The 16,456-nt window shown below is 34.9% G+C and overlaps 2 protein-coding genes across 8 annotated transcripts in view; one reads left to right on the top strand and one right to left on the bottom strand.

The window, feature by feature from the left end:
• The window catches only part of LOC140675219 (kinesin-like protein KIF13A), a 35,567-nt gene that overhangs the window by 4,196 nt on the left and 14,915 nt on the right, over positions 1 to 16,456 (top strand). For 5 of the 7 annotated variants that reach the window (XM_072909434.1, XM_072909432.1, XM_072909433.1 and 2 more), the window contains exons 3-19: positions 9,862 to 10,025; positions 10,709 to 10,977; positions 11,095 to 11,342; positions 11,425 to 11,545; positions 11,616 to 11,828; positions 11,938 to 12,195; positions 12,299 to 12,548; positions 12,674 to 12,816; positions 12,889 to 13,236; positions 13,571 to 13,738; positions 13,826 to 14,351; positions 14,448 to 14,672; positions 14,767 to 15,033; positions 15,163 to 15,345; positions 15,455 to 15,646; positions 15,723 to 16,016; positions 16,103 to 16,245. In XM_072909434.1, the coding sequence (XP_072765535.1) occupies positions 9,862 to 10,025; positions 10,709 to 10,977; positions 11,095 to 11,342; positions 11,425 to 11,545; positions 11,616 to 11,828; positions 11,938 to 12,195; positions 12,299 to 12,548; positions 12,674 to 12,816; positions 12,889 to 13,236; positions 13,571 to 13,738; positions 13,826 to 14,351; positions 14,448 to 14,672; positions 14,767 to 15,033; positions 15,163 to 15,345; positions 15,455 to 15,646; positions 15,723 to 16,016; positions 16,103 to 16,245 (4,012 nt within the window). The remainder of the gene's footprint in view (positions 1 to 9,861; positions 10,026 to 10,708; positions 10,978 to 11,094; positions 11,343 to 11,424; positions 11,546 to 11,615; positions 11,829 to 11,937; positions 12,196 to 12,298; positions 12,549 to 12,673; positions 12,817 to 12,888; positions 13,237 to 13,570; positions 13,739 to 13,825; positions 14,352 to 14,447; positions 14,673 to 14,766; positions 15,034 to 15,162; positions 15,346 to 15,454; positions 15,647 to 15,722; positions 16,017 to 16,102; positions 16,246 to 16,456) is intronic. The other 2 variants (XM_072909435.1, XM_072909431.1) reach the window with 1 other exon arrangement.
• Positions 4,049 to 16,456, bottom strand: part of LOC140675223 (O-glucosyltransferase rumi homolog) — a 64,670-nt gene continuing 52,262 nt past the window's right edge. Inside the window, exon 10 of the mRNA XM_072909448.1 lies at positions 4,049 to 4,067. The gene's annotated coding sequence lies outside the window, so the exon portion shown is untranslated. The remainder of the gene's footprint in view (positions 4,068 to 16,456) is intronic.

The following is a 16,456-nucleotide window of genomic DNA, read 5'->3' as shown; positions in this document are numbered from 1 at the left end:
TTGTCCTGTATATCCTTTTAGTGCGATATGATGATGATAAAATGGCCAATGAATACATTACAGCCTTTGATCTCTGTATGTTATTTCATCTCTGTCAGACAGCGGATGCGTTATCATCAAACGACATGTGTAACGAAATGTAGCTCCGATTCAACGAGCAACCAAGTATATACATATATACATATGTATATATGTATGCTACTGCTTTGAAAGATGAGTTTGACGGCTCCCCATCATATCGCACTGAGAGGCGCTAAACATATACCGATTGATAATGTGAGAAATATATTTGATACATTTATCAGATAACTAAAACACTTCATTCTTATCGCATCTCATTGGCAGATAATATCGTCGTCTCCGTAGTAATTCGATGCGACGATAGACGTGGCGTAAAATAAATCCGAATAACGTTTTTAAACGTCATAGAAATTCTTTCATTCATCATTAGATGAATCTATTTTCGCGAAACTATTTCAACGTGACACGTGACTCAAAATAGAAATTAGTCTGCGCGTCAGTCTTTCAATCATGCTGCCTTTTTTTATTAAGCATGCCACCAAATAGGGTGATTGCCAAGAATCGAAAGTTAAATTTTGAATTTGCAAACCTGTTTTCGCGTTATATATTGTGTCATGTAGTCGGCACAGCCGTGAACGTTTTTACGAATACGTTACACGATCAATGAAATGTCACGCTATTTTTATGATATGACTCGCGATGTCGATAGCCGACGATATGTCGTCTTGTATAAGAAAAAACTCTCGCGACTTTTATTCTTTACGCGGATTTTCATTCGTCCTTTGCAGGTGATGTAACGGCATTATATGCGCGAATTATGCGCGTATTGGTGGATCGATGAAAAGTCGCGGTATATTTATGACACGCAGAGACAGTCGTAATCGCGAATGCGTGTGTGTATCGATAAACTCCCTATTCTTTCTACATATGTACATATATCAATTGTATCAACTTCGCGTGCGCGGATTAAAATGTGGAAGGGTAACGTGGAACTTGAGATACTATGAATGAATAATCTATTCATCAGAGAGTATCTACTCCCTGGAAAGAATTCTCAAGGATTTCTATTTACTAGGAAAAATCAAAGATTTTTACCTCTCATAAAATTTTGTTGCGACTTGTGGAATTAAAAAAAAAAAATGTAATCAGTCGACAAATCAGTAAATTATTCTTATCGTTTAAAATATATATATATATTTATCTCTGTTTATATATTTGTCTTAACAAAATATTATCCTTTATTGTAATTGCGCATGCAATGAAAAATTTATTTTAGAAAGTTGCATAAAAAATCTTAAAAATATTTTCTTTATCTGAAATTTGGAACAAAAATATCTGACAGATCAGAGAGAATTTTCAGGGGGATTTTTTTTACAAAATTTTTTACATTTGAGTAGACAATCCTGATTTATGGATTTGGACTTATTTGTAATATACACACATACACATGAATGGTTTTACCAAGAGAATCGTCCAATTGTGTACTGTGATATTGACTCGATATCGAAGGGAGAACGATTGTTAACGCTTTCGTGTTTTTCTTCGAGATCGTCGTGACCGATATTGATTGCTCGATATCACTTTGTGATAACGCAGCGATTGAATATTTTCACGACTGAATATTTTCCTTTTTTGTACTTAACTTTTACAACGAAGCGTTACGAAACAACTACGTTCATTTTAGATCAACAGAATGCAACTTTTTGCACGAGAGAAAAAAAAACCGAGAGAAGAAAATCTTTTTATCATTACATATTTGCTGCAATTACCGATATATCGTCAATAGATTTTTACGCACGTGTGCGATTAATATTCCAAATAAATTTCATTTATCTGTCATTGATGACACGTTATAGAATATGTTCGGTAAATAATCGCCCAATGCCATTGCTTCACTTTGTTCAACGACAATCATTTTTCATTACAAACACTTTCGAGATGATGTATATGTAAATTATCATGTTATCTCACCTTATGCACGTCAAAAGAACGTACGCAATAGAGAATAGAGAGCATTGTCCAGTTTTACTAAGTTTCGTTGAAACAATTTGTCACGACTAATTGTTCTCATATCTGATTACATTGAAATAATTACCGGTGTAAAAGGCTCACGCAATTTGTTGGATTTGTGCAGATAAAGGCGTCGTGTCGCATTTCGTTGCTTCGATAAGAACGCGAATTACGTTATTATGGCCACTAATTACATTTGTGCATATATGCTATTTTACATATATATATATATATATATATATATGTATCTGTTGGCACGAGAATAATCACATTTAATAGAAAATAATCAATCTGAAATTTTTGTACAAATACATCACATCTTCATATATAAATAAAAATGGGCGCACATATGTTTTATACGCAAATGTTTGATTGGCATATGAAAATATATGTAGATATATGCAATTTTTTTATTGTGAGGCCATGCGCACGTTGCTACTTATAATAAAACGTGGAAAAATGAACGGAAATGTTTTCATCATTTTCACACAGAGCTATATTTCATAAGACACTCACTTTGAAATTTATATCGCTAGCATTAATCGCTAACGTGTATAATTAAATTAATAAGCTTGCCGTTTTTACAATAATTTTCTTTCATAATAAGCCGCGCCATCTTACATTACAATATACTGTTGGATTAAACTTTAAAGCAGTTTTTTATACGACATATAACGTAGTTTTTTTATATAACATATTCGTGATATGTGGAGCCTTTTTTATAGATAACTCGAATATATACTTTCTTTGTGACTCATCATTCTGTGCATCTCTTGACGCCGAAAAAACAGCGCTTGTTTTTATACGTCGAGACTGTCCCGTCTCTCTCACATTAATGTACGAACATCATCCTCAGGAAATCCGGTCGACAATGTCGATATTACTGGATTGTTAAATGACATCAATATTCTGCATCTCGGGTGCAAATAATAAATTTTTATTTTTTTTTTTTTTTTATTTTGCTACTCCCAACAGACTCCAAATAGCTTAATGTCGTTAACAAATAATATTTTGAGTTATTTAGAGAGTTATTTATTATTAGCAGGACTAAATCGTTTAGAATTTTTAGAAAAAAGTTAGTATTTTTTATTCGCGTCAGGAATTTTTAGCGATCCAGTCAAACATTTTGAAAAGTTCAAATATCCTATTTTCATCCTCTCCGTTCGCTTCATCATGTACGTCTGTGTAACTGGATCGTGATAATCGCAAGATGCCAATAATGTAGTCCCGTTATTGCTATACGACCGAGATTCTCGGAAGCTGTAAAGTTTTTCAGAATCGCCAACTGTGAAGTGTATATGTCTGTCATATCACTGGAAAATCCTCGAAGCTGCCAATACTCTTTCTACTGGTCTTTATTTTTTTACGAACTATCTTGGATAGGATATTCCGTCTCGCACGAAGTAATTACGTTGACTTTTGTATTTACAAACTCTTACTTAATGTATTCTCATCACACTCTTTTTTGCCTTATTATTATAAGTATTCGTTAGCCATGAGTCTAGTTTAAAGTCGAGTTTGAAGTGATCTCAACCAAGAAAACAATTTTATAAATTACGAAGAGATGGTTAAAAAAATATAAAAAAAAGAGAGAGAGAGAGTATCGCGTTTCATGCTCGTTACTTTTCGAGTATCGACCATTCCGTCGTATCATCTGGTCGTTAATCGGGCGCGATGACTCATTAACGTGCCGAGAGAGACGCGAGGTGCGAGAGACACGATCGATCAGCCTCCATCCCGAGAGCCGAGGACAGGCTCGTGCCATATGCTCATGAGAAGACTACAGCAGGTTTGCAACGTGCTTAGCACGCGTGTCAAGTATTGCAAGAAAGAGAGAGAGAGAGCGAGAGAGAGAGAGAGAGAGAGAGAGACAAGAACTTGAAAAGTAGAGCAGGCTGTTTGATAGAAGTTGGAAAAGTAGTACTATACCTCGATATGCTTGTATAGCTTCATTGTCGCTATTCTCTTCCTTCCCGCTTTTATTCCACTATTGTCTTCTTGTGATCTCATCTTTATTCCGTACCATTCTTTCTTTCCTTCAATAGAATGAAAAATAAATGGCTGTCGTCTTTTTTGTGGTGGATCTATATAACTCGAGAGGAATTCTTAGTTTTAATATTTTCAAATACAGTCTACAAACGTTTCTTTTATAATTTGCATACATTTAGCTTTTGCATATCGCAGATAGATGATACACTTTGCAAAGGATTAAGCATCTTTTTAAATTCATTTGATTAATCAAGCGCGGAGCAGGGAGATCATCGTACTCATTCGCAATATATTCTTATTTATATAAATGGGTCGTTTAAGCAATGTTAAAAATTTCTTCAGTAACGTCAGTATGTATGGACAATGAATCGCTATTGTGCCAAGGTCTTTGCTTCGTCTTCTCCATCTTTGTGTATTTATATCCACAACTGGAACTTATTAAATGCTTGCTACAGATGCATATATGAATAGAATTATAAACTATGCTGTTTCAAACTTATTATAACCATATCATTTACCATGTTATTTCAAAGGTGTATAGAGATCTCTATGTGTAAAATTAATGTAGCATAATAAACATGATGTTCCACACATGATTCTAAAATGTAAATGTTCCATGCATGTCAGCATGAAAGATAAGAGGAATCGTTGCTGTAAAAAAATCGGTCAATCTAAACCTGGTTGTGAGTAATAACTTGTAACATATAATTCAGTAAGATTAACAAGATTTATAGCAAGATTTTTTGTTTTGAAATTTTTTTCAATAATGTCTCACAGTTTGTTTGCGTTTAAAAATATCTTAAAAATATGGATACGATGTATTAATTATTTTTAGAAATAAGAATTGTAATTCTCACACATATGGATACACATTAATTAAGATTAATGTTAAGGGTTAAGATAAATTTTATTAGATCGACATAATCGACATTTGTTATAACATTTCTTTAATATCGTTATCTAATTTTTTTTTACATTTTAATGCTTTGCACGGAATCTTGAATTCTCTGTCTCACACACACGATAATCTTTTTTGAAATAAATTATAACTATCCGATATCGTGCGCGACAATTACAAAGATACTTGTATTTATTGAACAAAAAATATTTTTTTGAGCGCAAGAAAAAATCTAATTGTTTCTCGTAGTTTTTTTTATGCTGAATATAACTTCATTTTTTGAATTACTTCATGTCATAATTTTAAAAAATTCAAATATAATTCGTAATAACAATAATAATATTTGTATTCTGCAATCTTTAAAAAACGAAGTTTGAACAAATATAATTGAAAATTATTTTTGATACAGATTTTCAGCGATCTAATTCGCAACTTTTCCACATCAGATATAAATGTGTTAATTTTTTTTTACAATTTTAACTGCAAATTTCTGAAAATTATAACGTAATGCAGCAATTTAGAAAATAAAATCGTATTCAGCAAAAAACTACGGAAACAGTTAATCTTTTTCATGTGTTTTCTTTTTCTTTTTTGTTGAGTTAAGTAATTAATCAGTGTTTTCACACTTGCACTTTTCTTGTATTTATTTGAAAACAATGATTCGCGTGTTACGCATTGTGGATTATGCGTTCTTCTTTTATTGTTTTTTCCCTCTACCTTCTTGATGAAATTAACGCACGCCACTTATACATCTCATGCATGGTTGCGGCTTGTGCTACACCTGATGTAACGATACATGGTAATTTGCAGGTGTATATAGTGAATAATTATGCGCTTCACGCACAGTTTTGTCTAATCTTTCAATCTGGTTACTAGATAATATCCATGAGATGTATTAGTTGATAATTGTCGTATCGTTCGTTGTGTTGCAGCCAAAAATTGTCAAAATAATTAAATAATATGGAAAATACAGTTAGTTTCCTTGTTTTTCGACTTCGACAGTTTGGAACGCTTTAAAAAACATTTTATTCTGCTTAAATGCCGATATAATTTTTTTAAAGTCTACAAAACCAATGGAATTAAAGCTTTCAGTGACCGTGAAGACTCAACACTGAACGATGAAACGGTGAGGGAATATGGGTCAGGAAACTTGTATACGTTACCTGGTTATTGCACAACGGGTCGCCGACCACATGCGAGGTGTATTCGTGTGTTTGGTTGTATGTGTGTATGCTAATTATCGCGAGCGAAAAGTGGAAATCGTCGCGTAAGCTTTTATTGGATCGATTACACTCAATCTACTTTCATACATTAACCAATGAGGTAAAGCAAAAGAAAAAAAAAAAAAAAAAAACATGTCCTCGTGCAATTTTACACGGCTTTGCTACCTAGTTCGATTCGATAGCTTTTGTATCGAGGACTGACATAATTGAAATCGATTTATTTCGATGTATATAGATATCCGTACAAAACAAAACGATTACAAATCGTACATTGGAAATCTCGTATGTTAGCGAATCGTCCAGATAAAAGCCATTGTTTGGTCCAGATCAATTTAGGGTGTATTTAGGTATTGTTACAATACTCTAATCACAATGTATGTATGTCCTAGTTTTGATGTTACAACTAACGTAAGCGCAGTTTCGAAAACATTGAAATAAGAGACGCGGAAATAAGATAATAAATATCGCTGGAAGATGAAAGTGATGGAATGCTCCAAGGACTGTAATAAATTGTATTTTTTCAGATTATCTTCTTATCATGAATATATGAGAGCAGGAAGAGTCTAACGCTGTAGTATTACGGTGACATTACGATTGCTCAAAATTAAGAATGTATGTGTGTGTGTGTGTGTGTGTGTGAGACAGAGAGAGAGAGAGAGAGAGAGAGAGAGAAAATGCAGGTATTTTTTTTTCATTAGTAATCCTTTTATGGCAATCTTTTAATATCATGAGATCAAGAGCATGGGATCTTGAGCTTGAATTTCAACTAAGAAATCTAATCCCCCTGGTTTATGAATCGCATCTCAAAGAATTTTAATTAAATGGAAGATAAACGGAAATTAAATCGAATAAAAAAAGATATATATTTTCTAACATGCGCATACAGAGTAGTTTAGAAGAAAGGAAGAATTTTCCTGCATATATATTATCACTTTTACTTGCTCATACATTTACAAAATTCTGCTTCACCCACTGTAAGCGCAACTCCATTTAATAGCGGTCTTTTGAGATTTATAATCGAGACCCAGTTTACACATGTGATATATATGCAACAAGGAATTTCAATGTTCTACTCTCGTAGAATTTGTCACGATTCATCAACTGTATAATGGAAAGGAAGTCTTCATTAAAGACTCATTAAGGATCATTAAGGACTAGAATTAAATTCCTTAAAATATAGATTAAAGAAAAGATTTAAAAAATTTTTCTGAGTCGAGTTCAGAACGTCTACGCAATTTAAGTAATTTTTAGTTGCTTGAGAATTAGAATTCGTAATTTTGTAAAATTTTGCAACTTGTGCAACAATTCGGCAAGTTTATTACTTAATTTATTATAACTTTCACGAATCTTAGATAAAGGATTACCAAGGGTGCGAAAAACACGAGCGTAATATGATCGAATATGCGAGAAAGCATTTATTATTTTTGCGTCATCTACTGATGTGCAATAATGAACGCGCTCACTGTCGTTCTTTTACATTGTTCAGTGCAATAATCTACTTACGCGGCCATATAGTCGTCCTACTATACTTTACTCATAATAATCAAGTAGACTCTTGGGCGCGTAGAGTTTGTCGTCTATCGATCGCCATTCGGTGAAAACGGAGTTGAATGCGATCGAAGAAAGTCAAAGTCTTGGACTGCAGCCCTTGTGCTCTTAGAGAAAGAGATAGATAGAGAGAGAGAGAAAGAGAGAGAGATTTTTGTTATTATTTTTAATATTTTTTTCTCTGAAGTACATAATTTGCTATGATCTGGAAAAAATAGCTTGCCGATACTATATGTCTTCATCATTAAAACCCAATCTCGAGTATTTGAAGCAAGAACTATTTTAAGCATACATTGTTGAAACCACTATTCATGGTATTGTGTGCACTACGGAATAAATCGTTCGCGATAAGGTCAGCGAAATAAGCTCACAGCGTACCTTCCACGAGAAATTTATTTAACCGAAGAATTTAAACACGAGCTACTATGCGGGTCACTAGCTATTATGCGGGTTTTGCACATTTTCGAGAGCAAACACACATAGACTTCCGCGAAATTTCCTTCGTTTCAGCTTATATATTATAATAACTGCTACAATTATTTAATATTAAATTATACAATAATTAAGAGAAATGACAAGTGTGTCTCAAAAGATTTTTGCATATGAAATTATGAATTTATTTCGCTAAAATTCCGTTCTCTCTGATGATTCTAACACTGTTGAACGTCTGACAACCAGTATCTGATGATATCATCATGTGTAATAATTTGCAAAATTAATCCGTTATAGCTTGTTGTAGCAATATAAAAATTTTACAAGGCACATCTTACAAAAAGCATTTCAAATCAATATCGGAGTAGAGATTGTTTAGTTTATCATTATCAGTTGATCAAATTAAACTGAAGCAACTTTGAAGATGACAGATTGTGATTGCGATTATGGTTTATTTGCACTTCCTGTAGCTTTAAGCAAGGTACGGCCATTAGTTGAGGACGGTGTTTTTAATATTCGAGCGTCGCCAAAGCCGCAAAGCCTTGCGTGTCGAAGGTCACACTTGAGGGAGGGTACCCCATATATTATATATGTATACTATATAAAATGTAATCTCAACGAGGGAGAAGGGCTACCCCGTCGTCACGCGATGATGGTCAGTCGGTTGCTTCTTCCTTCAATTAAGAAAGGCTTCTATCGAACGGCCACTGCGGTAATCACATCATTGCCTTCCGCACAAGTTGTCGCGTTGCATCTGAAGCGCAAAGTCGTCCTTGGTAATCCTAAATACGCAGAGTGTCTTGCAATTGCTTCTCTTAATTAATTATTATTCGCCATTTCTTTTCATATCGCTGCAACAATTTGTACGATGTTTCGAAAAAAAAAAAAAAAAAATGTTAAAGTGCTTGGGAGGGAAATTTATATAATATATTTATATAATATAATGCCCACACATAACTAATTAAAATATAGTTAATATATGTATATATGTGTAAATTGTGTAATAAATAATATATTGGACTATATATGTGTGTGTGTGTGTGTGTGTGTGTGTGTGTCAAACGTCTTGTTCTATGTACAATTTATTGTACAATTATGTTCAACCTACTTTGAATCCTTCGCACATTTACTGTGCGTGACTCATACTTGGACACGATACTCCGTGAATTCGATCGATATGCGAATCACTATCCGTCATCGTATCGCTGACACGCAAAAGTTATTCACGTATATAAATTGCTACAGAAATTTTTATCAAATGATACACTTATTATACACGTTAGCCTCAAGTGAACATGATATTAATCAAATCTTTGATTTTTTTTCTGACAGTTCTTTTTTCAACAAAAATTGCTCTTTAATGATCTTTTAATATCTTGTGTATATACTTATAAAAAAGTGTCTTATACAATGTAATATACATTTTTATGAAAATCTTGTGATGTAGGTATCTCTTTTATTTCTCGATCAAATTATGTTACGAAAGTAGTTTTATTTTCTCTTCTCTTTTCCGAGCTAATTGAAGTTGAGACATGACTGAAAATCAATAACAACGTGCCATTTCCGTGTGATCATTTTTGCTGATAGCACAGAGGAGAAGTAATATTTGAGATAGAAAAACTATTTTGATTTCTATAAAACCTGACATTCTTGACACACAAACGCGATTCGACTCGTGTAATCCATTCTTGTCGATTTGACGTATCGAAAAATTATTTTATTATTTTATCAATGTTGTAGGAACAAGCCGAAAACTTTCGCTTTCGACCACTGTTTTTATTCCCTGGAACCTGGAACGGAGAATTTTGCGAGTCAAGATGTCGTTTTCGATGCCCTGGGTCGTGATATTTTGGATAATGCATTTCAGGGATACAACGCCTGTATATTTGCCTACGGACAAACCGGTATGTATTCCAGTTGGGATTTTACTTCAGTCTAGAGTTATTATTATTTTTGCGATAATTTAAGGCTTTTAAATCAAGTATTTAAAAAACGCGGCGCGATACAAGTGATGCGGCAGTTAATCGCATAAACAGAGTGTAATGCGGCAAATAATGCAATTAGTCGGTTGGTTGGGTCGTCGATAAACGGTTGATTTTCTCGGGGACAAGACATTGACCTACGATGAGGTAGAAACAAAGCCTCATAAACAGTAATAACGCAAGCTCTTTATATACAGCGATCTACATGTAGAGAAAGAGACATAAAAGGATGAAAAAAAAATGAGAAAATTTACACATTTAATAATTTAAATATTATTACACTTCTTACGAGCACTTGGAGGCTTTATTTTGACACAATTTTTATGATTATTATTATTTTGAAATAAAAAGTAGCATAAATAAATATCTTAAATATTCAGCAAAATATTAATAAAGAAAAAATCTGGATGGGACAAACCTAGGGGATATTTTATATTTTTTACAGTTTAAAATCTCGCACGTGGATATAAATAATTCTTTGATTATTATTTAAACAAGATTTATATAATAAAAATTTATTATAAATATTAATTTTAAGATCACTTGCTTTGAGAAAGATGATAAAGACAAGTTAATCGTCGTTTCTCACATACGTGTCCTTGTAGGCTCCGGAAAGTCTTACACAATGATGGGTAGTGGCGAGAACAAAGGGATAATACCACGCTTGTGCGACAGTCTCTTTGACATGATAGCGAAGCAACAAAGTTCCGAGCTCACGTACAAGGTTGAGGTCTCGTACATGGAGATCTACAACGAGAAGGTGCACGATCTCTTGGATCCAAAACAAAACAAACAATCGCTCAAAGTCAGAGAGCACAATGTCCTGGGGCCCTACGTAGACGGACTTAGTCAATTGGCAGTTACTTCCTTTCAGGTAACTGTCTCATTTCTTTAACTAATCATTCACTTATTTGGATAATTTTTCTGAATTCAAATAATGCATTTTTATTTCTATTGATTTATTTATGAAAATGTATTCAACTGTTATTAGGATATCGACAATCTTATGGCGGAGGGCAACAAGTCGCGGACCGTCGCTGCGACGAATATGAATTCCGAGAGCTCCCGTTCGCACGCCGTATTCTCGGTAATCCTCACGCAAACGTTAACCGATTCGAAAAGCGGGGTTAGCGGAGAAAAGGTCTCGCGGATGAGCTTGGTGGATTTAGCTGGAAGCGAAAGGGCTGTGAAAACTGGAGCAGTGGGTGATAGACTTAAAGAAGGAAGCAATATTAACAAGTAAAGTATCTTGCGAACCTCGTGAAAATTTTCTTTCATTAGTATTAGATTGAGAAACATAACTAAGATTGATTTATAATAGGTCCCTAACGACGTTGGGTCTAGTCATTTCGAAATTGGCGGATCAGAATTCTGTCAACAACAACAAGAAGAAGGATAACTTTGTGCCGTATAGAGATTCAGTCCTTACATGGCTCTTGAAGGTATATTTTTCTTTTCCTGTAGATTATCTCTCTCTTCTGGATTATCGAATATATCTTATCAAATTTTTAGGATAATCTTGGGGGCAACAGCAAAACTGTTATGGTGGCCACTATATCGCCGGCAGCGGACAATTATGAAGAAACGTTATCAACTCTCCGATATGCCGATAGAGCGAAGAGGATAGTCAATCATGCCGTGGTTAATGAAGATCCTAATGCCAGAATTATTCGTGAACTCAGACAAGAGGTCGAAACATTGAAGGAAATGTTGTTACACGCCACAGTAAGAGAATCTTTCTTTATATATACTTGATTATATTATATATATATATTTATTTTTACATAAATATAAAGATAATTGTATGTGTAAATTCTCATTTAATTATGTTCAGGGATCTATTGTCGGCCAACAGCGTACAGACATTACGGAAAAGCTATCAGAATCAGAACGATTGATGAAGGAAATGTCACAGACATGGGAGGAGAAGCTAGTGAAAACCGAGAGATTACAACATGAGAGGCAGCAGGCTCTCGAAAAAATGGGGATAAGCGTACAAGCGTCCGGCATTCAAGTAGAAAAGAGCAAGTACTACTTGGTTAATTTAAACGATGATCCAAGTTTGAACGAGTTATTGGTTTATTACCTTAAGGTATGTAGTACATATTGTATTGTAACTGCATATACTGTATGTGTTACTTGTTGTTTGTAACGTTATATTTGTCTCACATATTGATCATATATCTGAATTTCAGGAAAGGACTCTCGTAGGTGGTCGTTCGGCCAAGACAGAACAGGATATTCAATTGCACGGCTTGGGTATACTACCAGAACATTGTGTTATCACGATAGAAGAGTCAGGTCTGTACATGACGCCGTTGAATGGTGCTCGATGCTTTGTCAACGGTACGCAAGTCGTAGACAAGACTCTGTTACAACATGGCGATAGAATTGTTTGGGGAAATCATCATTTCTTCAGAGTCAACTGTCCAAGAAGCGCTACAGGTGCGATTCGATTTCATATACGTATATTGATTTCATAATACAAAAAAAAAGTATCGATTTCACGAAGTGAAATGACAAACAAATGACACGATTTCTGTATTATATCGCTATTCTATTCTATACAGCAATCAATAGCGAACCGCAAACTCCCGCTCAGAATATCGACTACAACTTTGCCAGAGAGGAGCTTATGCTTAATGAACTTTCGAACGATCCAATTCAACGAGCAATTGCGAGGCTGGAGAAACAACACGAGGAAGATAAACAGGTATGTATTTTATTGCGTTGCGTTTAATAAGAATCGGACTAACAAATGTTATATCTATTGTACATGTCGAAGGTCGCTCTTGAAAAGCAACGGCAGGAATATGAACGACAGTTTCAACAGCTGCGCAACATATTGTCTCCCTCTACGCCGTATTCGCCTTATGTACCATACGATCCTCTGAGAGGTAGTCAAAGCGGAAAGCTCCCGGCTTGTACACCAACGACGCAAATGCGCGTAGAGAAGTGGGCACAGGAGCGAGACGAGATGTTCAAGCGGAGTTTAGGTCAATTGAAGACCGACATTTTAAAAGCCAATGCGTTGGTACAGGAGGCTAATTTCCTCGCGGAGGAGATGGGCAAACAGACGAAATTTAGCGTCACCCTGCAAATTCCTCCAAATAATCTAAGTCCAAATAGAAAGGTAAAATAATGGGACTAAATTATATATTGTTTCTTTATACATCGCTCCTTTTTTCATCATTTGTAATGTAATTTCTTGTCATTTACAAACTTATTTGTTTTAGTAATGTATAATTGCAGCCACTTATAAGTTTTTTATTTTTATCGATTCACTTATTATTTGTTACATGTCTTTATAATTAATATTAATTTATTATTATTGCGTTATTTTTATTATTGTGTACTTTTCTTTTTTTTCTTCTATTCAGATTTTTTATTTTTCTTTTCTGTTTTTTCCATTTTTTTTTGTTAATTCATTTTTTGTTCTTTTTTTTTTCACACTCTTCGATATGTAGAGTGTATTCTTTCAGCGGGGCGCGTTTGTCAGTGAGCCCGCAATTTTAGTGAAGAGAGCGAATACGGGTAGTCAAGTGTGGTCTATGGAAAAACTAGAAAATAAATTGGTCGATATGCGAGAAATGTACGAGGATCCTCACAATTATCAACGATTATCTGCGATTAAGGTAATACATGTGTACAGAATAAAAAATATTTAAATATTTTTGGAGCATGTTCGCACACAAATTTCTTACTCTCTTTCTTTTTTATAGGACGAGTTGCCAGGAAAAACACAAGATCCATTTTATGAATCCCAGGAGAATCACAATCTTATCGGCGTCGCAAATATTTTCTTAGAAGTGCTATTCCATGACGTACGGTTAGATTATCACACTCCAATTATTAGTCAGCAAGGAGAGGTCGCTGGTCGACTGCAAGTCGAAATAAGTCGCATATCCGGGCAATTTCCTCAAGATCGGATTTGCGAGGCCGCTTCAGAATCTTCCGCGGACTCGACGTCCTCCGAACCGGAGGATTATTCCGGAGGATCTAGCCACATTACTTGTCGTGTAACAATAAAACAGGCCACCGGTTTACCGCTCTCGTTAAGCCATTTTGTGTTTTGTCAATATATGTTTTGGGGTCACCCAGAACTGATAGCCGTACCACCTATAGTAAACGCGGAATTACCTAACTCGAATTGCATCATCGGACAGAGAGATTCGTTGGCATTTAAGTTTGATCATACAAAGGATTTCACCGTACCAATTACGGAGGAATTTATGGAACATGCTGCAGGTAAGAATTTATTCTTATGTATGTGTGTGTGTCATTCTTTTCATGCAGGAATAGACGATTGCTTCAGTTATTCACGCGTGTTTATCATGTATGTAGAGGGAGCGTTGAGTATAGAGGTATGGGGCCATCGCAGCGCAGGTTTCTCACGTAGTAAACCTGGATGGGAAGTGGAGCAACAACAATTGGCGAAAGCTAGATCGCTCGCTGATCGATGGTCGGAATTAACGAGAAAGATCGAATTGTGGGTGGAGATACAAGAACTCAATGAGCAGGGAGAATATTCGCCCGTCGAAGTCGCAGTGAAGCAAGATACGTGTACAGGTGGGAATATTTACAATTATTATGCTTATTATATTGGTATAATGTTCTACTATTTATTATTTATTATGAAATAATTATTTTTTTTGCTTCTTAGGTGGCATTTATCAACTTCGGCAAGGCCAGCAACGTCGGATACAAGTACGAGTGAAACCGGTACAAAATTCCGGAACTCTGCCGATTATCTGTCAATCGATATTGAATATTGCCGTTGGGAGCGTATCCGTACGAAACCGACTGCAAATTCCATTAGATAGTTACCAAGATGAAGATCTGAGCATATTGAGAGAGAAGTGGAGCGATGCTTTAATGAGAAGACGACAGTATCTTGATCAACAAATTCAGAAACTCATTAATAAACAAGGTATTAAAATATTATTTCAATATGCAAAATGTATTTTTTGTATCTAATATGCAGGTATTTTATTTTACTTATATATTACTCTGATGCTCACACATATTCTTTTTCTATTTTTTTTGCATATTTCTGTAGACAAAACGGAACAAGATATGGAGCGAGAACAAAGTCTAGTCGATCAGTGGGTTAGTCTTACAGAGGAACGAAATGCCGTTCTGGTTCCTGCGGCAGGCTCGGGTATTCCCGGTGCTCCTGCTGATTGGACTCCTCCTGCAGGAATGGAACCTCATATCCCCGTATTATTCCTCGATCTCAACGGTATTGTAAAAAAAATTTAAATTGATATATGCATGCGCGCACGTGTATACACACAAAATATGTGTGTTTTGTTTAATTTATTAATACGTCCATAATAATCATTATATAGCTGATGATCTCTCAACACATCAATCGGGAGAAGAAGTGTCAGTGACAGGATTGAACTCGATCCTACCTAAAGAACATGGAAACAAATTTTATAATCTACCGATCATTCGGCATTTGGAGAAAGACGTATGTGCCATCGCCGCTTGGGATTCCAGTATACATGACAACGTACATCTTAACAGAGTGACCGATGGTATTTATTGATTCTTTATATATTTGTTACGATCAAACGACTAGCGATCTATTTCTCAACGACTTCTCGTTTTCAGCAAACGAAAGAGTATTCTTAATCCTGAAGACGACCGTTCGCTTGTCACATCCGGCACCAATGGACCTTGTGCTGCGTAAAAGATTAGCTTTAAACATCTACAAGAGGCAGAGCATCACGGATAGAATTTTCAAGAGAATCGTCCGAACTGATTGCTTAGCGCAAACCGGCGTCACCTATGAGGTAGTTTCAAACATACCAAAAGCGAGCGAAGAGCTAGAAGATCGCGAAAGCTTGGCGCAAATTGCTGCCAGTGGAGAAGATAATAGTTTATGCGACGGAGAAACATATATAGGTGAGAATTGTAAAATTCGCAATTATATTCCGAGAGTATCTTAAAGTCTGTCTATCAATCATATTCTTGTATTAATCACCCTATAGAAAAATATACTCGCGGTGTGTCAGCTGTTGAAAGTATATTAACATTGGACCGATTACGACAAAGTGTCGCTGTAAAAGAATTGTTACAAGCACAAGGGCAGCCACTGATGCGGAAAACTGCGAGTGTTCCAAACTTCTCGCAGGTACTACTATCTTTTTGATATCTTAAATGTACTATATATTTTTTCTTTAATTTTGATTTGTTTTTTTCTACATAAATTTTATGGAATTAATTTTAAAATGTTTTTCACAAAACTTTTTATTTCACTCATTATCAAAAAACTAATTCCTACCTAAACATCTCTTATTTAAGAATTTGTCTCATTATCAGTTTGAAACTTTTTCTATTTTTTT

The sequence above is a fragment of the Anoplolepis gracilipes genome, chromosome 17, assembly GCF_047496725.1.
Source record: "Anoplolepis gracilipes chromosome 17, ASM4749672v1, whole genome shotgun sequence".
NCBI lineage: Eukaryota > Metazoa > Arthropoda > Insecta > Hymenoptera > Formicidae > Anoplolepis > Anoplolepis gracilipes.
Note: the sequence above shows the minus strand (reverse complement) of the source record. Positions and strands in the feature narration are given on the sequence as shown.